The sequence below is a fragment of the Macrosteles quadrilineatus genome, unplaced genomic scaffold (assembly GCF_028750875.1).
Source record: "Macrosteles quadrilineatus isolate MER2022 unplaced genomic scaffold, UCM_ALF_1.0 Scaffold_7__1_contigs__length_78375512, whole genome shotgun sequence".
Classification (NCBI taxonomy): domain Eukaryota; kingdom Metazoa; phylum Arthropoda; class Insecta; order Hemiptera; family Cicadellidae; genus Macrosteles; species Macrosteles quadrilineatus.
Window position 1 is genome coordinate 21,070,152 of NW_026542600.1, and position 26,617 is coordinate 21,096,768.

General features: G+C 33.1%; 1 protein-coding gene across 4 annotated transcripts in view; it reads left to right on the forward strand.

Annotated features, from left to right (window-relative positions):
- Positions 1-26,617, forward strand: part of LOC128998002 (synaptotagmin-7-like) — an 800,371-nt gene that overhangs the window by 388,113 nt on the left and 385,641 nt on the right. For 2 of the 4 annotated variants that reach the window (XM_054423907.1, XM_054423910.1), the window contains exons 3-4: positions 4,043-4,281; positions 9,192-9,242. In XM_054423907.1, the coding sequence (XP_054279882.1) occupies positions 4,043-4,281; positions 9,192-9,242 (290 nt within the window). The remainder of the gene's footprint in view (positions 1-4,042; positions 4,282-9,191; positions 9,243-26,617) is intronic. The other 2 variants (XM_054423908.1, XM_054423909.1) reach the window with 1 other exon arrangement.

Below are 26,617 nucleotides of genomic sequence, written 5' to 3' on the forward strand. Positions count from 1 at the left end.
TTTACCTTTCAATGAAGGATTCAAATTGGTTATAAATATAGCAATGTTTAATCAATATAAGAATGTTTATGTAACAATTTCTTGGTAACGATAATTAGTATTGATTTGTATCCTAATGGTAAAAAAAATGTTGTTTTAAACTACACTATAGTTTCTATATAACTAATTCTATTAAATTTCTAACTTTTCCCTCTGAATTTTTAAATAAAATTGCGTAATTAAAGAACCTTTATTAAAACCTTTCAAATTTCATTCATCGTTGCTTTCACGTTTATAGAATGTATAGAGCCATTTGTGAATGTGTGTATGTATATCTATCAACCTAAAAACATGCGATTTTTTATCAAACAACCTATAAATCGGTAAGAAAAGACAACCAACTATTGATTACTAACTACATAAAATAATTCTTAATAAATAAATGCAGAAGCCTAATATATTATAACAGTCATTAAATAGTTTAGTTAGTAGATTTCGATAACTAACATTCACATTTAAGCACTTCGAACCGCAACAGATACATATATATTTTGCATCCTCACATTTGCTTCTTTGTTATTTCAATTGCAGCTATTTCACCAAATATGTATTGCATTTTAAAGTCATCGACTACAAAGAATAGTTTTAAAGTACATTTATTAAATAGTTCATTTTGATGTAAAAAAGAAACAGATATTTAAAACAATAGCTGAAACATATTTCTATTTTTTCCATTAGTCGGAAATATAAATAAAGCTTAAGACAGTGACTGAGGATCAATACATAGGTCTCTCTGATTGGCTTTGGTCAAGGTCGGGCCGCATCAGTTGAAACTTTGGCAGATTTACCGCATGTAAACCAGTCTAATCGACTTGCTAATGTCAACCAATTTACTGGCTATAACCTTCTCTAACTATGGTTCACCTCCTTTAATGTCATTCCTTTGAGTAACAGGTGGCAATTACTTGTTATTATTTGTTAGATGCCATGAAGATTCGTAAACTAATGATTTATCTAATTTGCTAAAAGATATTTTAGTATGGTAAATCATCCTATGGATAGAAATGTAATTAAAATTTACAAAACATTGTTATACTTTGTTACAAATTTAACTGTAATGTATGTACCCAATAAACTTATCAGGTTTTTCTTATGAAGTGTTTTAACTGTATTAAGAACTATTGGTATTTACCAAATGTATAAGAAAAATACATTCAAATTCCTGTTAAGTCCGAATGTGGAGTATAATTGTTATATAATGATTATTACAGGGTGGTCATAAATTATTGTACACATTTTAAGATAAAATAAATATATCCATCAATTATCAATTATCAATCAATCGTCAATCACTGAGATGGGGACGCGACCTAGGTGCGTATTTTAACCCAAATATGAGTGAAGGATGAGTGTAGAAAGGATTTCCTTGAAAGGATTACGGAACTGATGGATGTCTACCAGTTGCACCCGGATTATATGCAGAGCACTGCCAGAGTTGTTCAAGGACCAAGCCCTACTGTGGTACAGGATGAACAAAGATTCGTGGAGATCACTGGAATACTCTAAGAAAGATTTTATCAGTCAGTTCTGACCGGTAGGGTACGATATCAAGCTCGACGAGATGATCAAGATTCGTACACAAGGACCGGGTGAAAGCTTCAAAAATTATTTCCTAGCGATAGGTACGCTCATGAGAAGGCGAGGAGGCTACTTGGAGCGGGAGATGGTTGAACGTATATACCGAAATATGCGCCCTGAGTACAAGGCCTATTTATTTATTTATTTATTACATGCACGGCAAACGCCATTTTACAAGGGAGTAGAGATGACATTGGTAATTTAATGTGAATTAATGAGTGTGTGAAATAGTTATGCTCGAAGAAGAGACTTTATTGATCTCCCAGGACTTCAGCGGCTGGCAAACGAATACGAAACGCTCATCCAAGACTCCAGAAGTTACCAGCCACCACCAGACGCCTCCCGTTCACTAGTACCCGAGACGGCGTACAGGTATAAGCGTAGCAAGGATCATCATCGACACGAGGCAGCGGTCCTGAGTGCCACGAATGGTAAAAGTAAATCATTTAAGGAAGCAGCCGTACAAACCCGAGATACCCTAAACGAAAAATGGGACCGTCGCCTACGAACACTTTGGAGGACGCCCAAAGATCGCTTGGATTAATGAAGGAGTAGCCGTAATACCCGGAGGCACACAGCAAGGCAACGGGAATAATCGAACTAACGAACGCACTATAGAACGACCGAGAGTGTATTGGGTGAAGGACAACCCCGAACGCAACACACACGATAGACCCCGGACCACAGGTGATACAAATCACAGAATAAGAACACCTTCAGTTTGTTGGAACTGTGACGCAACGGGGCATTTCGCCAGGGACTGTACGTGGCCAAGAGTTGAAGTGCTACTATTGTAAACGACTGGGGATTAGGACTACAGATTGCTGCAGCAACCAGAGAAACGCGCAATAGACTCTGTCAAGAGAGGGGGTCCAGGATCTGGAAGTCCAGAATATGAATCTCCCCCAGGGAAAGTGAAAAACGTCAAAGCCAGTGGGATTGGGCATATCAAATTTCAAGATCGTAAGACAATAAAATCACCTAAACTGTTTTTGTAAGTTATGTTCTTCTGACTTGATGACGCTTTAGACTATATGTTGGACAATCAGTCGTCGGAACTATCTGTACCACCATTTTATAGAATTGTTACAAGGAGAATTACGGCCATAATCTAAACGAAGCTTTCTTCGAACAGTTATTACAGATTTGCTTTAATGAAAAATAGACTTTGCTTTTTATTGCGCACTAGTAATGTTGTTACTTAAGTCGGTTTAAGGTTCACCAAATGTCATACACAGCTGGTGTAGAAAGGTTTATTGTTGCATGCCATCCATCCATACAAAGGCCTTTGTTGAAAGGGCCATGCTATCCATGCTGACTATGCCACAACACAAGTCATTGAGAAAAAAACATAACTTGCACTCACTGTTTGAGTGATATTTGCACCCTTTTAAATAAATAACTAATTGATCAGCATCATACGTGTTCTTAAATTACCTGAAAAAACAAACAAATTATACGTCTAATAACACTAGTAATAATATATTTACACTTATACTGTTGAATCACAAGACGGTAAATACATATAAAAGATGGTAATTTGCCGATCGATTTCGATTGGACACTCCAATCATCATCAGACCCAATAGGCGAATGACAAGAATTAAAAATGGCGTCTTTTATATACTATTGGCTACCAGAAGTACCGGCCAGTAAGTTTCTATAAGTACAACTAGAGTCAAAATTCACTTGTTCATTAATTAGCTTATTTCTATTTTAAAATTTTTCCTTGTAAATATACAATCACATTTCCTTTCTTAAAATCTTTTAAAATACATACATTGTCTTCCATTTCCCCCAATGAATGGTCATTTTGTAATAGGGTAAGTGTTGTGCAGCATTTGATCTTTTCGGTTTGATGTTTCTCCAAGCAGAGATATGATTTTTGAACCGTTTAATAAAGTTTACAGTTTGTCCAATGTAAACATGATCACAATCGTTAAAACTTACTTTATAGATGCCTGAAACGTCAAATTTGTTACAATCTTCTATATGTGGTTGCAATATTTTACCCAAGGTTTTATGAGTCCTGAAGGCCATTGATACTCCATATTTCTTGAACTTGTTAGTGGTCCTTTGTGTCCTGGGTCCTGTGTAACTAAATGTAAATTTTATTTGTTTTCTACTTTTATTTCTTCCAAAGTTGTTCTGCTGTGTAATCTTTTCTGGCTCTCGATTTTTCGTCTCGTCTTATTAGCGATTTCATCTATTGTTTTAGGGTGAAATCCGTTAGCCTGCGCAATCTACTTTATGGTGTTCAATTCCTTTCTCCTACTGGCTTCATTAAGTGGAATTTTGTAGGTACAAAATGGATCTGAAGACTGCAGTCTTGTGGATCGTTGGATGAATAGAGCTATTACTAATCGTTGTGTCCGTTTGCGTTTTAAGTGTATAATATTTTGAACACCTCTGATGTTGTTGACAGGTGGTGATGGAACGCCGTAACCTGATTCTGACGGCAATCCTCTCCACGCTTGGCGTGGTCCTGGTGCTCGCTGTTGCCCTTTACGTCTTCTTCTGGTGTCACAAGCGGCGACGTAAGAGGGAGGATGCTGCGGCTTTAGAGGACGGTTCAAACATGGCAGTCACTGTGCACAAGGAAAAAGAATCCAGGAACGGGTTTCTCAACTTCAAGACTCCACTAATCTCCACCAAGACTCTGGGGTGAGTTCAAATCTTCTAATTTTTTGGCTTTGGTAGTTTACATAGTAGTTTTACAGGTAGCTAAACACTCTGTGGCCTTTGTTAGAGTTTTCTCTTTTAAATATGATCGTGGCTTCAAGAAGTATTTCGGCTGGATCCTTGAACATAGCTATCGTGTAAGTGACTATTTAACCCCCACTTTTTAAGCTATAACGTAATATAATATTTGACAACTGGTCACAATTTGGTGGTATAGTAATACCTCCCGTTTCAAATGCTTACTGCCTGAAATTATGCAAAACCTTTCAGTAATAAATTTGAATACTTAAGTGTTCATACTAAGAGGGGTTTTTTATAAGCTTTGTAAACTGTTTCAATAATTAAACTTTTTCATAAACAGTAATACCTAAAATTAACCTGAATACAAATTTAAATGTTTTATCCAAACACATTTTTAAAAGATGTTCAGTGAAAAGATTTTAGGGTCAATTAACTAGGTGCATTCATTATGTTACACCATCATGTTAAGCGATTCATTATGATGTAAATATCGAAAATTCAATATCTATATATTGGAATAAGGAAATTCAAACGTAATGAAAGCATCTTATAGCCGTCTTTTTATTTTTACAATAATCAACCATATTGCAACCCATTTGTATAGCATTTCTTCTTATATATTCTGAGTGATAATTCAAGTTGAGGTTTTAAATATATGGGACAGGTAGAACCGGTACAAATTACATTGATTATATTCGTTGATACTTAAGAGCCTATAATTATACTACATGTATGTAAATCTAACGATGCTGTAAAACGTGTTAACTAAATTTTACAGTAGAAAGGACAAATTAAAATGCAAGAAAAAATTATTAAAGTGGAGAGAGAAGGAAGAAAGCGATCTGAATGCAAACGAATTTCTTTAAATAACACCCGAGTTCAATTAAGGTTTCTATTTCATCATCCGTTTCCCTTTCATTAAAGTTTAACATTTTGCCATAGGATCAAAGACACTGTTGTTAACAATTAAAACATTACCAGGTGTATTTATTTATTAACGGTCGTATTCGAATTTTCAGTCAAATTTATAGCACATTTAGAATCATGAAATGGTTGATAGTTTTAATAAAATTTTGCCAATGATAATTCAACATTAATTATTCAATTCTATCGATCTTAATGTCAAATGAAATTGTATTTATGAATTAAATCTAACTTGTATATTTAAATGTAGTGGTTTGTATAAGTCGTTTTCAGGAAGAGTTGATATGTTTTACTAAAATAATCTTTCTAATAACCACTACACCTAGGTGATAATTGATATTTTATTATTATATAACAAATATCAAAACAAACTTTATTCCAAAGAAATAAACCCAACGCGTTGAACTAAAGTTTTAATGTCAAACACAATGTCAGAGTGGAAACTGATATTTACTGGCAAGCTTCAATTATATATTCCAAGAAAATGCCTCAATAAAGTGAGGTGCAAAATTCGGCTTAAGATCAGAAATAGCTTTTATGGCGAAAAAAGTTGTCAAAACAAATTATAACTTACTTTGAGACGAAGTATTAATAAACGTTTCAAATGAAGATATCAATTCAGCCATATAGCAAAAGACATGTTTTTTCGATACTTAGAAGTTAGACAACTTATTATATTTCACATCGGGACAATCAATTTCAACTGAAAGAGCAGTCATATTTCAAGCTTTATACTTTTGCAACACTTAAAAGAAGTTAGAAAACTTATCAAGTTTCACATTGAGACAATCAATTTTAACTGAAAAATCTTAATTGCAATACTTCTTCGTAAAAGTGAACAACGCTTAAACTTCAAAGGGAGATATTCACTCGTGAAACTCTTACAGGCTTATACAAAACTTTTTCGAATTGCTAGTTCCACGACAGAGAGTTTGGAAAGTTCCCCGCTTGGATAAAAACTTCCGCTCAGCTTATTGGTCGCTATGTTTTCACTGTAAAATCATATGAATGTATGCAAAAGTGTGAAGACAAACTTTATTCATTTTAAGAAGGTTTAAATGACAACAAGACTTATAACACTCAACCTAAATATTTTCATTGCAAGATATTTGATTTGTTAAGAACAAGATTAATATACAGGGTGATTGATATAAGTGTGCCAGCCGTTTTATTCGAAAACTATAAGAGATATCAGAAAAAGTTAAATGGTAAGTGCCTTGGATTTTTTATTTAAAAAATTGTAGTCAAGTCAAAAAAATTATTTTGGCTGCCATATTGGAAAAATGGCGGCTAAAATATTTTTTTGGACTTGACTACAATTTTTTAAATAACAAATCCAAGGCACTCACCATTTAACTTTTTTTCGATATCTCTTATAGTTTTCGAATAAAACGGCTGGCACACTTATATCAATCACCTTGCGTTTTAAGACTCTAAAAATAATTTAAAATAGATGTAATTTAATACCCTTACAAAATAAAGGACACGTAGTATATCTTTATAAATATGGCTCAAATACAACTGATGTGACATCAGTTTTCTTGATAGTAACGTAAATACAACTTGCCCTCTTGGTATCATAGATTATGTTAATGGTTTTTTTTCCCCAAAATAAAAAAAAATGTGTATTTTACCAAAGGAAGTAAGAAATCAAATAGTTGATAAGGTATTATTCAATTAATTTTGATCAAAACTTTCCTAAAAGTGTTGTCATCCATCGACTCATCTCTGTAAAACACGAATAAAAAAATGTGCAATTTTATGAACTAAAGACCACTATAAAATTTTAAACAAGAAAATTGCTCAACATTTATATAAGTACATAAATAGGCGGACAAGAGCTGCCCCAAAAGGAGCATTTTGTAGTATACGTATACATAAACCACGCAAAAACCTTGGACGAAGATACTATTTTATTTATAGTTTTCTTTTACAACATATATTATTTATCTAAGAATCAGGTTTTGGGATTGAAATACAATTCTTTAGATTGTTAAAATTCAAAACTAGTAAACTTTGCCAAGCTTTGGTGCCGGGTAATCTTATACAGTAAAAAATGGTTTGGAATTGAAAGCATTCTAGTGTTCACAGATTGGCGAGAAAAATACATTATTCGATTGAATGCCCGATTATATACAAATACAATAAATCATATTTTACTGTTGTGTAAATAAATGTAACACTCACTATAATATAAAAGGTAATAATCCAAGCCTAGGATGAGCAAAAAATACTGGCACTTGAAAATTATTTTATTCATTACGTGTGAAAATAAGTTATATAATATGATATTTTGAGTTTAATACATGATATATCATTAAATCGTAACTAGTTGCATATAATTTCATTAAAACCAATTTTTTTATACGGATGTCTGTCAATATATATTTATCTGCAACGCCCCTTTCATGTGTAACATATTTTTTGCATGAGGCATGTAAAATCTTTTTTTTTTCTGGATAGTTTTATATTTTCTTAATAACTGGTACAAGCAAAAAATTATTATTTTCAGTGCGTTTGCTCTAGTTATGACCGTTTTATTCCCAAATATGCTAAATTCATAATAGTAAATTATATATACAAAATGTATGTTTATTTTGTCCTTAAAGGCGACATATACAGTGTTTATTACATATTTTGACCAAAAAACGATTTATCCTTAATTATGAATACAATCTATGAGGTCTTGATCACACTCTCCTACATAAACATAATGGAATACGTTTTGAAAGATTTTGTATATGATTTACATATCCAAGGTGAATTTCAGTTCTATTTGGTTAACCTTTTTGTTCAAAGTATTCATATTCGAATCACAGCAAATTTCACATCGTGGATTATTGAGGCCTTTATGTTTACCATATACGCCACATCTGGAATTGCATATAGTTTGAAGGCCTATTAACATTCTAGGTACTAACCTTTATGCCAAAGTATAATGGAGTAATACTTGCCTAATAGTACTGTGGTATTACCGTTATAAATGGTGTATAGTTATAGGAACAGGAGACACATTTTCTACTTCTTTTCACATGAATCAAGTTTACATGACGCCCTCAACTATACAATTACACAGAAACTTGCAATTGTTTATATTACTTCAATTATTAGCAATTCATAGAGTAGGGTTTACCGTGGGGGATTTTCAAGCTGTGTCCAAACGATTGTTTGAAATAATATAAGAAGCGTAAGTTTAGTTTACTTATTGATATTGGATTATAGTACGGTAGTTTACGCAACGTTCGCGTAATGATAGTGTTAACGACCCGAGTATAAGTTTTAGGTACGACCTTTGGCGAGTGCCTTAAAAACTTCTACGAGTGTCGTTAACACTATTTACGGGAGTTGCATACCTACGACCGTTTGTTTATTAACTAACTATCACTACTCATAACTTCTAATAGAGGCAATGTTTTCGTTTAAAACCTCTCATTGTCACTGACAGTGATGCAACGACTCGTTGTACCAACCACTAATTGCACCAAGTAATAAGTAAATGAAGCATTACAATTTTACTTATTTTCTCTCAATCCTCGAACCTCATTGGTCAATTTCTCGTATTGTTAAGTAAAACAATGCTGTTAAGTTTGTAAACAATGCTGTTAAGTGAATCATTTCAATTCTAAAAACTGAACTGAAGTGGCTAGTTTAAAAACGGCCGTAGGTAAAATAAATTTACATAATCAATCAATGTTTTCTTATCTTGATTATAATGACATAGCCTAAATTAAAAGTGTAAAATGGTATAAAATGGTTTGACCTTATATCCGATTGTGTTTATTTTCTATACTGTTCCCTCAGTGGTTCATTATTGAAGTGCTTCTCTAATAATGGTTACATCTTGATCATTAAAGCCAATCTTTAATATTGTTTATACTCATAATATATTTTTTTTAATCTTTACTTTGACCTTACATTATGGATTTTGTAAACAAATCTGTTTCCAGGTTTTTCAAAATGAATTACGGGGCGTATAGAAACTCTTTTTTCGAACAAAGGTAAATATCAAAACATCAATGTTTGTTGTTTGGTTTTCTAGGTGTGTTTGAAAGGATTATTTTAAATAAAGGCGTGAAAACGGTTTAATTCAACTTATAACATGTTTTTCTTTTGCATATAAGGCACACAATATGTATTGAAACGCTGTTCAACTAGTATTGTGTCTAATAGTAATTTCCCCGGCATAACTTTTTAAAATATTCTGTTCTTGAGGAAATGTTACTTTTATTTTGGTTTGTCCTTGAAGGTAGTAAGGAAAGCTTTAATTTACTTGAATGTAAATTTGTACGTTTAAGCCCGTCGTGTATTTAAACAAACTGTGGTCCTTTCAATTTATGCAAAATGAATGTAATTTAAAACTGAAAACAATATAATTTGAAATCAAACAAAACTACTAAATCCATTTATGATTGGGAATTAATATTTATAATTACCTCAGAAAATCAGTTTTACGATTTTGTTATAAGTAAGAATGACGTTTAAATTAAAATGGCAACCAAACGCGAACCAAAATCAAGATAAATTAAAGTTTTGCAACTAGATTTCCATTGCTCATTTACATGCTAATAACGTGTTAATCTAACCAACTTTCACGAATAATTTACTTAAATGAATATATATTTTAATATGCTCATAAATGACGCCAACAGCTTTAGTCAGTGAACTAAGAATATATAGTGAATAATTTTATACATAAAAAACTTAATTAAGACATGGAATGAACAGACATTTATTCTGTGATAAATCTACGCATAGTTGATATCGTGGTTAATTATATTATTGCAAAAAATATTACAATAATAACATGTGAATTATGTGTAATTTGGATAGAATGATAGTCATGAAACCTCTCAAAAACTGTAATCGGTGGCGGTTGTTCATTATATCAAAAATGTTTTGAAATATTAACAAATCTCCATATAATATTTGAAACGCTTACTACTGGATTTATGATTGAATGATGAGTTGCTTTGGAATGCATTTTGGCCAATATTTATGTGTCATATTGATGTACTGTACTACTAATTTGATGTGCTTATAAAACGATTAAACTCAAGTGTTAGTCATGTGCAGACATTCCATTCTTGTTTATTATGTTTTATTAACATTATTTTTACTAAGTGTCCGTTGTATATTTTTTCTCAAATTTACATAGATGTTTATGTAATTTTGGTAAATATTGGATGTATATAAATGTTAACCTTAATGTTAATTAATTTTTTACTAAGGATTAAGGTAATTTAGGTGATTAAGGTAATTAGGGAACTCGTAAATGTTAAATGTTTTTCGTGCTTTATGTTTGTGTATTTGTTAATATGTTTTTTGACGACTGTATCATGGATGAAGATGAAATAATTTTGGTTAGGAAATCACTTGACGATGTCTTATTAGGCGAAACATGTTGTGAATTTTACTTACCACAATATTTGAACTGTTGACGTAAAGGTATGTACCTTATATCTTTGTTATTTAAGGATCTACCATTTTATTTTATATACTTTTATATTAACTAAAATATTTGTTTTCATACTAGAAATATAATACTATTTTTTATAGTTTATGTTTGTTTTATTTGATTAATCAGCTATCAGTATTAACGCGTGTACAATAAAATTTAAAGTGTCTGTAGGTTTTTATTACGTTATTCTAGGGTGGATTTTAATACCGTTATTTAAGTTTTCCATCCAATATATAAACACTAGCGCTCCATTCGGTGAAGTAGTGAAGCAACGGAAGCTAGTTCCATGATTTACCGATAGGTTGTGTGGGTCTTTCCCTTTCGCTGACTTTCATTCCATGCTACAGATCAATATAACTGGGAACTTACAATGGACCGGGTTCTCTAAAATATATGAACAGTTTATAAACTAACCTGGATAAGCCTTGTTCGTGTTTTCTAGTACCTAATTTAAAATAGATAAAAAATATAATAAAAACGGCATTATGCAACGAATTTCACTCTTTAAAACTTAATATGATGAAATAAATTTTACACTTTTATCGAGTAAAGTGGATTTGTCAATTCAGGGTCGTTATAGGATTCAATGAAACATAATATTTATAGTATACAGTATGATTAAAAACTATGCTGAAATATTTGATGAAGATTACGACATAATTCGTGGATGAATGTGTCCTATTGTTTTTACAACTATCAACCAGTAAACTTTAGGAATATTTCCATTAGGAGTATGTAGGCCAAAGCCTTTGAAACAACTAATACGTTTATGGGCATTACCTGGTAACAGAACAGGAATATCGAATTTTACCGAGCAAAGTGGTATTTGCTGAGAGTAACACAATTTCCTTTTGTTACTCTAGGGTTATTATGGCTCAAAAAAAATATTTACGGTGCTAAGCAAGAAAAAAAATACTTCTATCTTAAACCATACAGCTTGTGTACGAATATTATCTATTCAAGTATTTTGCTGTTTTTATCAAGTAAACTTAAGTAATATTTTTATTTAGACCATTTTTACCGTTGCACTGGCTGATTAATACATTATTAATCTCATTACACTATGCTGATTGTAAATTGTAGTATAAATGAGATTATCCTTAGACTTAACTATTAAATACAACTAATTTAACTAACGTTTTACAGTGGTACAAATCATTTTAAATTGTGTTTTAATGAGGTCTGTTTTTAAAGAATCCTTCTATTAATTATTGAATCTAAAAGTCATAAGAGCGTCTTTGGTAAAATATACTAAGCTCTGGTAAATTGCAGAGCAAAATAATACTTTATTTTAATTTTAAAATTTAGATGTTCACGTCAACAGTAGAAAATGCCATCAATTACTTATAGGGAAAAAGTTTCAAACTTAGCAAAGCAATGATCATTGGTACCACGAAATCAATAAACGGTATCAGCAATCTGATAATTTACTCATTAGCTTGTAAACAACCCTTATCATGGGTAAGCAGTTGTACTAATTTACAGAATTTGGGGTTGTACCATGTTGTTTTTAGTTAATATGACCATAACCTACTAAATTTTGATCTAAATCGTACTAGCCGGTTTTATGAAATAAACAACTTTAGTTATTCCGTTTTTATGGGTGTTTATTTGAAAATCACAATTAAAAATAAAGATTTTCAAAAGAAACAAAAGAACCCCTAGAGATGCCATGAATTCGTATTCACATACAAAATGCCATCAAAGTTGGACCACAGGCGTAGTCCATACCTCTGTACACATCCATACACGCACACACACACATACGCAGATGGTACTTCTAAAACTTTTTGGGTTCAGGGAGACCCAAAAAGTATATTTCTAAATATAACATAAACATGAAAATAACATCTTCTCCATATACGTTTAAGAAGAAAGCTATAAAAACCCTGATCAAGAGGCAATATATATAAAAAAATACTAGGCATCGTTGCATGACTCCTTTGTTTCCTATTGAGATGTAAACCACAACAAAATATATTTAATACATTTTAGACTGAGGTATCCCTAATGAAGATACTGAACAATAAACTGGGTACTGCTGAAGGTGGTAACGGTTATGTTAGCCAATTATACTGTGCTACCACCATCTTAAGAACCATTATATCCTAAACGATTCTTTAAACACTTTTGCTTAACATATCATTGCAAGAATATAATGTTTTCTTCTTTAAGCTGATTGTTTATATTATAAAGCTATGCATTGTAGGAAATTAGTTGCATACATTTACTTGATTTACAATATCTCTAGTTTACAATATGTCGAAGTGGATTTTGCTAACCAATTACAGCGAATTTTCAAAAATGTGTGCCACCTATATTACAACAAGTGATTTTTTATATAGTCAAAGTTGAAGTGAAAATTGTTTTGTATTAGCTTAGGCTTTTAAATTATTTGTCATAATAATTTATTAGGGGATAAAAAAGTTAAATATTTAATTAGGTTACATGGAAAGATAAATTTGTACAATATTATTCAAACAAATTAGTGGAAAAATTAACAATAACTTTCTTGATACAAGATTCAGCCCCGTACGAAAAAAATTGATATTGGAAAGTTAAATCGTAAACGGATGTTGAGCAGTAAACTGATATTAAAGGTTCTTAATTTGTATGATTACAAACATCACGTTTTGCTTAAAATAATGATAAAATTGTAATCTTGAATCTTTAGATTCATATTATTTTAGTACAATTATTTTGCAATTGATTTTACCACGTATCAGCATGACCGAATGTTTTATTACGAAATCTTTTAGAGCGAACATGAAGACATTTTTACAAGTATTCTTACGGAAGCTAAAGCAGAATGTATGTTTTATGTTTTCGCGCCGTATTTGCTGAGTGCTGTACTGCCATAAGGTTCCACTGAGGTTCATATATAATGTTATATTGTATCTCAAATATACTAGACGTGACCGAGAAAACTAAACAGAAAAATCTTTCAGTTTAAAACAGTTTCAAGTAATATATTTATAAACTGTTAATTAATTCATATTAAATACATTTTTATAAGAATTTTACGTTTTAGTGCTATTGTAAAAATATAAAAGAATCCGTCTTCCCGTAATTTTTGATATATTAACACCTATACTGTAAAAAGTGCAATAAGATAACTATAACCAATATTACGACTGTTATCAAACTCTGCCAGCCAGATTATTTGTCTTCAATTCAGGCCCGATCGGAGGCAAGGATGGCTATCTCCCATTAGACCATAGAGTTATACTTCATAGGCTAATAAATTTTGATCACCACATAATATTCCTTATAAATATTTACCGTTATGTGAACATATGCATTATTACAGCATACAATATATGTTAGATATTTCACAAAAAGTTATGGAGGGTGTATTTTTTTAGCTATAATATCACTTAGAACATCCAAGCATCAGGGACCTTACTAGTATTTGTTTGTTATACCATTTAACAGTTACCGTTATTTATTGGCATACTATTATAGGATTGCTTATATATTCAATGAGAATAATGATTACATCATATGTTTGTTTATATTGATGTTTAGTGAAATAATTCAATATTTACGTACTTGAGACTAAGTAAAGATCTAACGATATGCTGAAAGAAGATTGATGTTGGCAAAATGTGCAAGTAATTTTTTCTCAATTTAATTAGTTTATAATATAAATACTAATGATGTCCGTTTGAATAATAATGCCATAAGGGTATAATTTTTTCCCTTAATTAACTAATATGTTTTTTCCCTTAAAAACATACACTGTGATATTATAGAAAATATTAAACCAACAACAATTGGCAATAACCTTATCAAAGAAACAGTTTTTGAATGTTCCGAAATAAATTTTACCATAAATAAAGAACTTTTTATTGTTGCATCAATTTATAGATCTCCATACCAGAATAGCCTAGATGAATATTTCAACAAACTAAATGAATATTTAATGCATTTGGATACAAAAGACAGGCATATAATTGTAGGATCAGACTTCAATATAGATTTATTAAAGAAAGACAATAGTTATCATAGATTCATTGATGAAATAGAAAGTTTTAACTTGAGACCAAATATAACAGAGCCTACCAGGATTACAGAGACCTCTAGCACTTGTGTAAACAATTTCCTCACAAATATTAGACCATCACATGCTTCAAGAATTTAACCTAATATCTCCGACCACTGTGCCATTTCCATTAAAATAAATGTGAATTCAGATGATTCTAATAGACACTATTCAAATCAAACAACGATAGAAAAGAGAAACATAACTACAGAACATCTTAGAGAATTAAAATTTTGACTTAAATATGAAAACTGGAATTTTGTGTACTTGGCAAATGATGTCAACGAGATGTATAATAGCTTTATTGATACGTTAAAGTATCACTTTGATATTAGCTGTCCACTAGTAAAAAATAAAATAAAAACAGGAAATATGAAAAGGTCCAAGTAGATGACAGCGGACATTCAAAAGTCGAAGGAGGATGTGTTCCAGCAATACTCAATATGGAAGCTCACAAAATCAGCCCATGATAAGAAGAAATACATAGAACTCAAAGACAATTATAGGAAAAAAATCCAAATAGGAAAGTTACATTGGGCTCAAGAGAGTATAACCACAGCAAGAAATAAATCAAAGGCCTCTTGGAATGTGATTAACAGCTTAAGAACACAAAAAAAGATAATCGCACCAATATAAGCTTGAAAATAAATTACAGAACCATAGAGGATCCTTGCCAAGTCGCAGAAACATTTAACACATATTTTTCAAACGAATCAAACCTTGTAAATGGCAACCACCTAGGCTTCCAATTCTCAGGTTTTCTTAGCAAAGATAATACAGTCTGCAAAATGACCGATTTTTCTAAGATCACACCTCAAAAACTTGATTTTATCCTCTCCAAAATTAAATCTAAAACATCTAGCGGAATCGATGAAATCAGCATGCACAGGGTGCGCGGCAGTGGTCCGAAAGTCAGTACTCCGAAAGGCACTGGTCCGAAAGAAATTACATGGTCAGGCACTGCTTCGAACGGCATAAGTTCGAAAGGCACTGGTTCGAAAGTCACAACTCCGAAAGTCACTAGTCAGAAACATTTTGTGCATCCAGGCACTGGTCCGAAACAATATGTGCATCCAGGCACTGCTCCGAAAGTTATAACACCGAAAGTCACTAGTCAGAAAAGAATGCAAGGGTCAGGCACTGGTCCGAAAGAATGTGCGTGGTCAGGCACTGCTTCGAAACGTGGTTCCCCCTCGCAGCGAATGGGCGGAGCTATACAGGTGTGGAGTGGGAGCAGCCTCCCGTCCCCCTTACCTCTTGACATGCCCCTACTTTTTGGCGCGGTGACGACAGTGTCGGTTAGTCACTTCTCACTTCACTCAATCACTCTACGTTACCACAAGGACCAGGACCAGGGGCAGTTGGCATCGGGGATACTCCCCAGGATATATTTTCCTTAACAATGTTGCTATGTTTTTAGTGAAGGAATTATTCCATAAAAAATTGTGTAACCTTGATAAAATTGTACTGAAGGGTGCGCTCAGTATTTCTCAATACGTAGTTGCTTAACGTCGATGTTCCTATAGCTACCATTGCATTGAACAGCGCCATGAAGAGCGCTTGCAATCCTTTCGAATCTGGGTCATTGCGTCGTCCTTAAACTTTTTAATAAACTAACTGCATATTCTTGTTTTTCTCTAAAAAATATTTGTATATATGTAAAAAGAATTTTAACATTTTTACCAATCTTTAAGCCCAAAATAAGCTGATTACCTACAATAACATTGTCGAAATATATGTCACCAAGATCTTTTAAATCAGTTAACAATTGGGGCTACAAACAGTTAGAACTTAAGCCCCTTACATTTGCACGCGCCAGACAGGTAGAGCGCAGCCTTTAGGTTATTGTAATGAGTTTCTATTAAAGGAACCTTTATAGAACTTAAGTTATATAGCCAATATTATACTAACATAAACATAATTAAATTCCCGTAGATAAAAACCAATCTTAAAGTTGCTATGTGGATTATTCCATATGAATTATTCCATATCACTGAAAATGTGTGTAACCTTTGTAATCACTAGATAAAATTGTACTTAATGTTATTGTAATGCAAATTTGTTATGCAACCTCTATAGAGCTTAAGATATCCAAATACATATCATTAAATGCCCATGCATAAAAATCCAATCATAAATTTGCTATAGTAAGTGAATATATATCTTAAATTTATATTGTTGTAAACAAATCTTACTAATATTATAAATAAATGTGAAAGTTTGTGTGTTTGTTTGTTTGTTTGAAGTTCAATCACGCATTAACTACTTGATTGATTGAGCTGAAATTTGGCATGATGATAGCTCACATACCCGATTAACATATAGGCATATTCTTATCTCAAAAATCCTTTCGGACTCCGCCCCAGTGGCTCTGTAGTTCCCCATGTTAACCTTATGAGTATTCATATTTAAAGGGAATTAAAGATTTTAGTCAGCGGTTTCAACTAAAAAAGTTGGTTCTATGATATGCAAAAGCATTAAAATTTATAAGGTTTACCAACAGGGTGCAGCACTATTATTATTTATATATATACTTTTTTATGAAAACAGCTAATTTTTACCAAGTAGCAACAAAAAACTGTGAACGAAAAGCTTGAGTATAAATGCAATAAGCATTTTATATTTATATGCCGACCCCGTACGAAGGATGGGTACTCTGCAAGTATATAATATATTTGCAATTAGTATCCTATAGTAATATTTTAAGTTAATTTTGCTGAATACACGACCTATGATTTATTATTACAATCTAAACAGAAAAAGGTGACACAACTGGATGTTTTTAAAAGTTTCCTAAATTTTGTTTTCTTAATCTCTTTATTGACGTCTGTGTCTTTAGTTCTGGATGTTTTTAAAAGTTTCCTAAATTTTGTTTTCTTAATCTCTTTATTGACGTCTGTGTCTTTAGTTCTAAGGGTTTGCCCCGTAGTACCATCACAAAAATAATATATTAACACATAACAACATGTTTAATCTCCGAATAAAAATCCCACAACATAAAATCGGTAGAAGGTTTACTAATTGAAAAAAATAGTTCTGTTCTAAAATAAAATCACTATAAATTATTATAAAATCAAACTGTCATATAACCTAACCAAACTTGCTGATAAAGGAAAAATCGAATGAAGGTTTTTCTAATAGAAATATCTAATAAAAATTTCTGTCAATAAAATAAAATTATAAATGCCTTAAATTCCAACAAAAGATGTACAGTCAAGAAGTATTCTAAGCTAAATCTTTGATAAAAAGTTATAGACTACAGCGTGAACCAAACTGGCAATCAAAAGATTATCAGGCAGGATATTGCGACAGGATATGCAAGATATCCCATAGTAGTCCTATGGTCAACCTGGGATATCCCAGGATATCCGCAGGGATGCGTAATGTTCCCGCCCGGGGATGCTCTATCGATACTCCCAAAAGATTATAGTGCTGCAACCTGTTGGTAAACCTTATAACTTTTTAATGCTATTGCATGTCATAGAACAAACTTATTAGTTAAGTGGCAAAGTAGTAATAGTCCAGTCAAATCGTCGTGGAAATCTACCTCACGTTACAAAAAATAACTGTTACGAGTTTTTTTCTTAACTTTATTTTTTTTTTGGGGCGCTGAATCCGAATCTGAAGAGATCCAACACTCTCTTCAAGCTACTTACTACTGATCCAGGCAGTGCTGCTACCTTTGGGTGTTTCAGGGAACTACGTCCAATCTCGGGGTAACGTAGTACAATCACCGCTGCTCTTTTGTTATTCATCAGATTGAAATATTTGAATGCCAATTGCGTTCGCTACGGTGTCGCATCGGCACACATTTCACCTGCATGTCCCTTAGTAGATTTATGCTTTTGATTCGGCTGTAGATAATTATTAAAAGAAATTATTAGGAGAACTGTTCCCGGTTGGGTATCGTAAATGCAAATGCAATTATCTGCTTGCAATATTAAGTGGGCAAGCATTTTAATCCATTCCAAAGTCAATGCTACATCTGTGCAGGATCATAAGTCAAGTGTTAAATATAGGGGTCGGACTTACGGGAAGTATAAGTGAGGCAACGATGGCGTCATAGTTTAGTTCAAAATTCCTCCGTGAACAGTGTTGTAGTAGAGCGTAATTTTTACTTCACTATTAGTTAATTATAAAATTGAGAAAAATTATAAAATTAATCTTACAATTTTTCTATTATTAAATTAAACTGTCATAACTTAACCAACATAACCAAACGTGCTAATTATGAAAAAATCTAATAAAGGTTTACTAATCTAAAAATTAGTTTTGTTCATAAAATAAAATTATAAACGCCTAAAAATCAATTTTATAATTTTTTAATTATGAAATTAAACTGTCATAACTTAACCAACCCAACCAAACTTACTGATATGAAAACTACTTTTGATAAAAAAGTTGGTGTTGCCACCGGGATTCGAACCCGGAACCTGCAGATTTACAGCCCGACATGCTATCCACTACACCACCGAGGCCGATGGAAGAATTTCGTATCGTTGCTATAATGGTGTTCCCATTACCACGTATTCCCGTATTAAAAATACTGGCGGACAGTACGAAAATGTACAATAGATTACGATTAATGACAATACTGTCGGTATGGCACTTAAATGCCACCTACAAGTCCACCCAACACTTCCAAGAGGGTCGTTGCATTACCACGTAAATAAAGTCCATTTGTTATTGGTGGGATTTGAACCCGTGCTATAAGACTCCGGAGCCCCAGGTCTTACCATTAGACCATCTCGCTCCCCAGTAGATATCTAACAAAAAATTTTAGTAAAATGTTATCCTGGATGTTTTTCTTAACTAAAAAAATTACAAGCGTAATTTATTATCAAAGGCTTCTTTGAAATCAAGAGTTATAAAACTAAACCATACTGTCACAAACCTAATGCAATTTATAAGGTTTTGCATGTACTACATGAAACACTAGTCTACATTTTTACCTGGTTATATATTACAATTTAACTTACAATTTAATTGACAGTTCGTATATCTGTAGGTCACAAGTTGACGTACTATACCTTGTTTATGTTTAACTGTAGCTCTAGTTAGCGCCTATAATCGACGATAGTGTAAATAGCTTACTGCTGGCAGGAAAATGATGTTTCTGTACAGTAATTAGTGACCGATAGTACAAAGAAATAATATCATATGGATCACGTTCCCTTTTTATATATGGTGTATTACATGCACTTGTTTTCAGATAGCGTCCATAATCAACGGCAGTACAAATAAGGGGTTTATGAAGAAATCAAACATATTCCCGTATTAAAATTACTGGCGGACAGAACGACAATGTACTATATATTATAATTAATTACTATTCTGTTGGTATGACACTTAAATGGCTGGACAAGTCAACCCAACACTTCGACTTTCTAGATGGTGGCGTGTTGTCGGGGTAGCATCTTGACGACAGCCCCTTACTGTTAAAAGAGTGTCAAATTTTGTTCTATCTTCTCAGATTTCTAATTATAATTCACTTAATTAATTATTTACTTTACGCGTTTACTTTAACATTCGAATTTTGTTATTGTTTGAGGATTTACAACTATTTATGTTTTACATATGTTAAGGGAGTTGATTTTGATTGAATAAGCCTACCTACATTTTAAAATGTAATTTGATGTGTTTCCTTCATATTCTTGTAGCAGTAGCAATCGCTTTACTCATTGAAACTAGCATCCAATTAAGTTTCATTTGAGGAATCAAAGTAGCCTATAATGAATTAAACTTGTAATATTTATTTTGGCATTTGGTTAGGTATTATGTTATGGTGTCTCTCATTTGCTATCTTATGTTTCCAGTTATTCGTCTTTAAAAGTAATTAAACGTAGGCGACCAACCGAAATAAAAAGACTTATTCATCATCAATATTTATTCATACTGTGTTGTATAATCTAATTCCTACGGGAATGAATGAAATGCTAAGTTCCTTCCTATAGGTAACGTAACTGTAAGTTTTCTTTTTAAACGGGCGCACTAAACAATAACGTATCGTTATCTTAAAAAACAAACGAACGAGATCTAATAAATAGTAATTAATATACCAACACTAGGATATAATTTTAGCAAGTTTCCCAAAAGAGAATAAGTTATTACCGTAGCATTCTAATAATAGGATATTGCTAACCTTAGGTAAGTTGGTGTTTTTGGATAGGCCACATTGATTTCAATTAAGAAGCTAAAAAAATAAAAGCAATGTTAACTTCGCATATCAGACGGAATGAGCTATACAACTGGCATAATTAAATTTAGATGGATAGGAAAACTAACAGTACCTAATTAAAATAAGGGGGATGTTTACGAAAAAATCGACTTACTTGTTATTATTGTGTCTAAACATGTAAAATATCATTTATTTCCACATAGCTTTCTGCATTTAAGTATATTTTTTTCAAAATTACTTTAAAACTGTTGCCTAACTATAGGTAAATTGAAATTTACTATTTATTTTTCCAGAAAACATAGGAGATTTTTGAAAGGATAAATATATACTGAAGAAGATTAAAGGATTAGTTTGGCTTACATAGGATTTTTTAACTTTTAATAATTGGTCTGCAAATAGGTATAATTAATTACATAACATCATTAAACAACTAATCTATTCCTATCAGTGTTTAAAGGAGACTCGGGATTGGAAGAAATCGCTCCGATGTTTCGTTCCGATTTCAATTCCGCTGTCCCGATTCCAGACACGACACAAGGAGTTATATTCGGACCTCGGCTGTATTCGTTATGGTTCGGAAGCGCTCGGGATGGCGCGGTGGTGCTGGGTTATTCCTCCAGAGAAAGTCTCGTCAATGACCGTGGCATTCTGACTCCGCCCACCACTGACACACCCCTCCTTCCCCTACAACGGGTCTCCGCCTTCGGTTCTTGCGCCTCCCTCAACCAATGTTAGAGCCCAGGCGTTACTCCGAAAGGCAGTGGTCAGAAAAGAATGCATTGCTAAGGCACTGGTTCGAAACAATCTGCACGCTCAGGCACTGCTCCGAAAGACAGTGGTCCGAGAGGCAGTGGTTCGAAAATAATACAAAGATGAGGCACTGGTCAGAAAGATTTAGCATGGTCAGGCACTGCTCCGAAAGGCAGTACTCAGAAAGGCAGTAGTCCGAAAATGATTTTCGAACCAGTGCCTTTCGGAGCACTGCCTTTCGGACCACTGCATGGATCTCCATGCACACACTGAAATTTTGCAAATCTGAGATTTTACTGCCGTTGACTCACATACTAAATTTTTCCTTAAAAACTGGATTTTTCCCTGAAAACTGCAAAGTAGCTAAAGTCAAACCTATTTCAAAAAGGCGGACAGAACCGATCCGGGCAGTTATCGCCCAGTCTCGCTTCTTCCGTCAGTCTCAAAATTAATCGAAAAAGCGGTTTCGGAGCAACTTACTGAATTCATTGAAGTAAACAATATTGTCTGTAATAGACAATATGGTTTCAGAAAAAACAGATCCACAAATTGGCTCTCATTGATTTTGTTAATGATTGTATCGATGCGGTTGAGGCTGGGGAGACAGTGGTGGGTTGCTTCGCCGACTTGTCAAAAGCATTCGACTGTGTCGATCATATCATTCTTTTGGAAAAATTGGCTTCAATTGGCTTCTCCGGAATTGTTTTCAAATGGATTGAGTCGTACATGACAAACTGATACCAAATTACTGAAATTAGTGGAAAATCAAATCACAAAACTAAAAATGTCATGTCGACTCCTTAAAAAATCAAAATCGGAGTTCCGCAAGGATCCGTCTTAGGACCTCTCCTATTCTTGGTTTACATTAATGACATCACCAACGCGATTCCAGAGTCTGATGTCTACCTCTTTGCCGATGATACAACATTGGTCATGAAGGGTAAGGATGTTAAGACTCTGGAGTGCGAAGCAAATGAAAAAATTCAGATCTTTCTAAATTTTTTGAAGCAAACAAATTCAGTTTAAATTCCCAAAAAACAAACTATTTATGTTTTCAAACAGCACAAAAGCAAAATTCCAAAAATAATAGGACTCCGAACCAATTTATAGGAGAGAATCAAATTGAACAATCAAAAACAGCAGACTTCTTAGGGGTGAGGCTGGATGATAGAAACGGATGGGGCGAGCACATCTTTGGATTAGAGAGATCGCTTGCTCGAGGACTATTCATTCTACGTAGGATGAGTTATACGGCAGCGATTCTCTGTCCAGGCTCGTCTATCACGGACTATTCGAGCAGTACATTTCATATTCTATCATTTTGTGGGGTTCTTCCACCAAAAAGAATTTGGAAACAGTTTTTGTCTGGCAAAAAAAGCAATATGAACCATCCTAGGCATGCCACCAGATGCCAGCTGCAGAGATGCATTCATCCAGCTTGGACTCTTGACTGTCCCTTGCATATTCATCTACGAAGCAGTAGTATCCATAAAATCACAAAACATTCAACCTCATTTCATAGATCACAAATACAACACTAGAAAAGAGGAATTCATGCTTAACAATACAGACTAAAATTGTTTGAACAAAAACCTCATTATTCCGGTTTAAACATTTTCCAGGCACTGCCAAAACAACTTCAAAACATTCAAAAAATCGCAAAATTCAAAACAGAAAACAAATCTTTCCTGACAAAAAAATGGTTTTTATGATGTGGAAGATTTTCTTAATTTCACAAAACAGAGCCCTTTGGCCTAGGATTTGATTTTCTTATAAGTAATTTTTTATTATTATACCTTAACACCAATTACCTGTCAAATTCTTGCCCTTGACTACGGATGGAAACTTCAACTATGCAAGTAAGTAAGTACTATACAGTGTGCGGCAAAAAACCGATCGATTTTCTGCAGGGCACTGTTCAGCGACATGTCGTCTGAGAGTGGTGGGGTTAGGCTCGTTGGAAAGCCTACACGAAGCCATTATCTGTGGTCATAGAACAGTGGTCACCTGAGCAACTTGCGTTTGCTATCGAGTCGATTTTAAAAAGTAATGATTCAGCCATTGCAGCTAATAGGGAGTTCCGTGCATTCTTTTAATTAGGGCGACGCGATGAGGATTCCGTCAAGTAGCACAATCATGTGGTGTGTACCAACTTTAGAACAACGGTTTCTGCTTTATAAAAGAAGCTGACAAGCCGTCCAAAGTAAGATCGGATGCCAGACAGCTAACATTCGATAGAGTTCTTGCTGCTGTGAAAAACAGTCCTCGTAGGCCAACCCGGAAACAAGTATTTGCATGTCTGACCACTCGGTTACACTAATTTTGGGGTCCGATCTTAATTCTTATCCCTACGGATTAATTTGTATTAATCTGTTTAATTTTGTTGATTATACATACAAATAATCGCGACGGAACCGCTCCATGTCGATCTAATATAAAGAATGCATGGAAATGCCGCTAAGCTGCAATGACTGAATCATTGTTTTTTTAAACGACTTGATAACCAACGCACGTTGCTCAGGTGACCACTGCTCTATGACCACAGATAAAGGCATCGTGTAGGCTTTTCAACAAGCTAACCCCACCCAGACTGTCGCTGAACAGTGCTCTGCAGAAAATAGATCGGGGTGTTTTGCCGTACCCTGTATTATTCCGGATTGTATTTTACCTTACTAGGATTATTGTAGCTTACTATTTGAACATAATCATGTCATCCCTACCTACCTATGCGTTTTAGTCCGTCGTGCAATTAACTCACTTTTAATTGATTTACCTATACATACCCATTACAAAAAAGTTTTATTTATATATACTTATTTTGTAACTATATACTAGATTATGTATAAAAATTTCATTATTTTATCTCATTTAAAAGTGGTGACTAGATTGACACAAAGCCTATTCTTTAGTAATTAACGTAAAACGAACAATCAATGCTCTTATTTACTCAAAATACATCATCTGACTCCTACTTTACACAACCACAAGATTTGGTTAGGTACACTTCTACTGTACTGAATCAAAGATATGACCTTTAGGTATAAATAAATTAAATATTTTATTACCATGTGTGATGATCCTAAAAAATTGTTGGTCGCATTTTTTACTACTTTTGCTTAGCTGGCCAATGTTGACAATTCATGAATTGCTAAGAATCGCGTGATTTTTAAAAATATATTTATATCCGTAATAACCTTAGCTGTTGCAACTCGGTTTTGAAATAATTGTGTCTAACCTGTTTGTACGTGAGATGATATTGATTCAGCAAATATGAACGTTTAACCATTGATTAAGTTTTGATGTGTTGCTAAACCCTCAAATTTATCGTTTAGCAAGAAATAAATTTCACACAACACTTTGACAGTTATGTTAGTGAAGACGTGTACACATTGTCAAAAACTCAAGTTTACGTGTTATGTTTTTGTGGTAAGGCCTCATTCTGAAAAATTGTAACAGTTTTAGTTTTAATCCTTGGTTGAATATTTAGATACAGTTATATATAACTAATATATGTGCGTAATAATATAAAATGTAATTAAACATAATTCCATAACCTCAAACAAAGACTTTAGATACTACGTAGCTGATCTCCTATACTAAGTGCGAAATGAACTCTATACTTACTGTTCTATAGTCATTCTTGTTTCATGTTAATAAGAATTTGCATTTTTAACATGTTTTCGCATTTAAAACTTGTAAATGTTTTAGAAATTTTGTAAAATACAAGAAAAGTATACCAGATTTTTTAAAAGCTTCTACGAACGAAAATACAAGCCAAAGATGCATCTTATATTTTTACGGTATAATCTAAAGATTGTAGTTTAATAATACCCCCACCGCATCAAACCTTCAGACTAAGCGAATTTCCACTTACCTGGCTGGATTTCTAATACAATATTTCCTGAACATTGTCAGATTTATTTCCTACTTAAATAACATTAATTTTAATGAGTAGGTTTGTTGCTACAGGGAAGGTATTGAGATGTGTTTTTATTGAAATATTGATAGCTTAGTATGAAATGAACAAAATTGCCAAATTTGATTATTATCATTAAACAAGCAAACTACAACAGTTTATTTTTATTCTCCAAAAGAATGACATGGGAATTTTAAATTAAAAGTTTTTTTTTACTATCTCCGTAACCTCTTTTTGAAAGCTCTACAAACTGGTCTGAAAAGAAAAGACATTGTGAAATTTTCTGTTTTTAGAGTCAAAAATGGGAAAACCCATTTTTTACCCATAAGCCCCTGTCCCCATAGTCCGATCATGCTGGTTCTCGAACTGGTTCGAATAAACGTAGGTATACAAGTTTCTACAAAATTTAATCAAAATCGAAGAATTTTTGCTCGAGTTATCGCGCTAACGGGACGCTCTGGAGACCTCAAAACGAACAAGTAAATCGGACCCGGGTCCAGGTCTTCCCATGAGTACTACGGTAATAGCGTATTCCCTATATGGGAAATTCGCCAAAATTTTCGTTCAAATTGAATTTTGATTTGCATAATTATTCAACAATATACCATAAATGAAACAGTTATATCAGTTTATAGCTTGTAGCGAGAAATCCCGAAGATGGAAGACTTTCATTAGTCTGTCGGAAAACTAAGTACCCATTAATAACAGAAGAGCGCATCTTCTCGACTGGTTGTCTTTTGGTGAAAGCCACTTGAGATTCAATTATTGAGGACACCCAATTACATTGAGGTTTGCTATTTGCATTTGGGTCATGAATAAAATTTCGACTTACAATTAATTGGTCTTGTTAATGATAAATTGATGGCTTTTTTATGCAACAGGCGTTTTTCCAGTATGCACCCTTTCAGATGTACTAAAATAATGGCAATAATTTTATTCAAAGTTTTACGTAATTTTTGTTGTGTTAATTTGACCCCTGCTTACTAAAATTGTATGGTTTTTAAATGTCATATAACTAATTAGGTT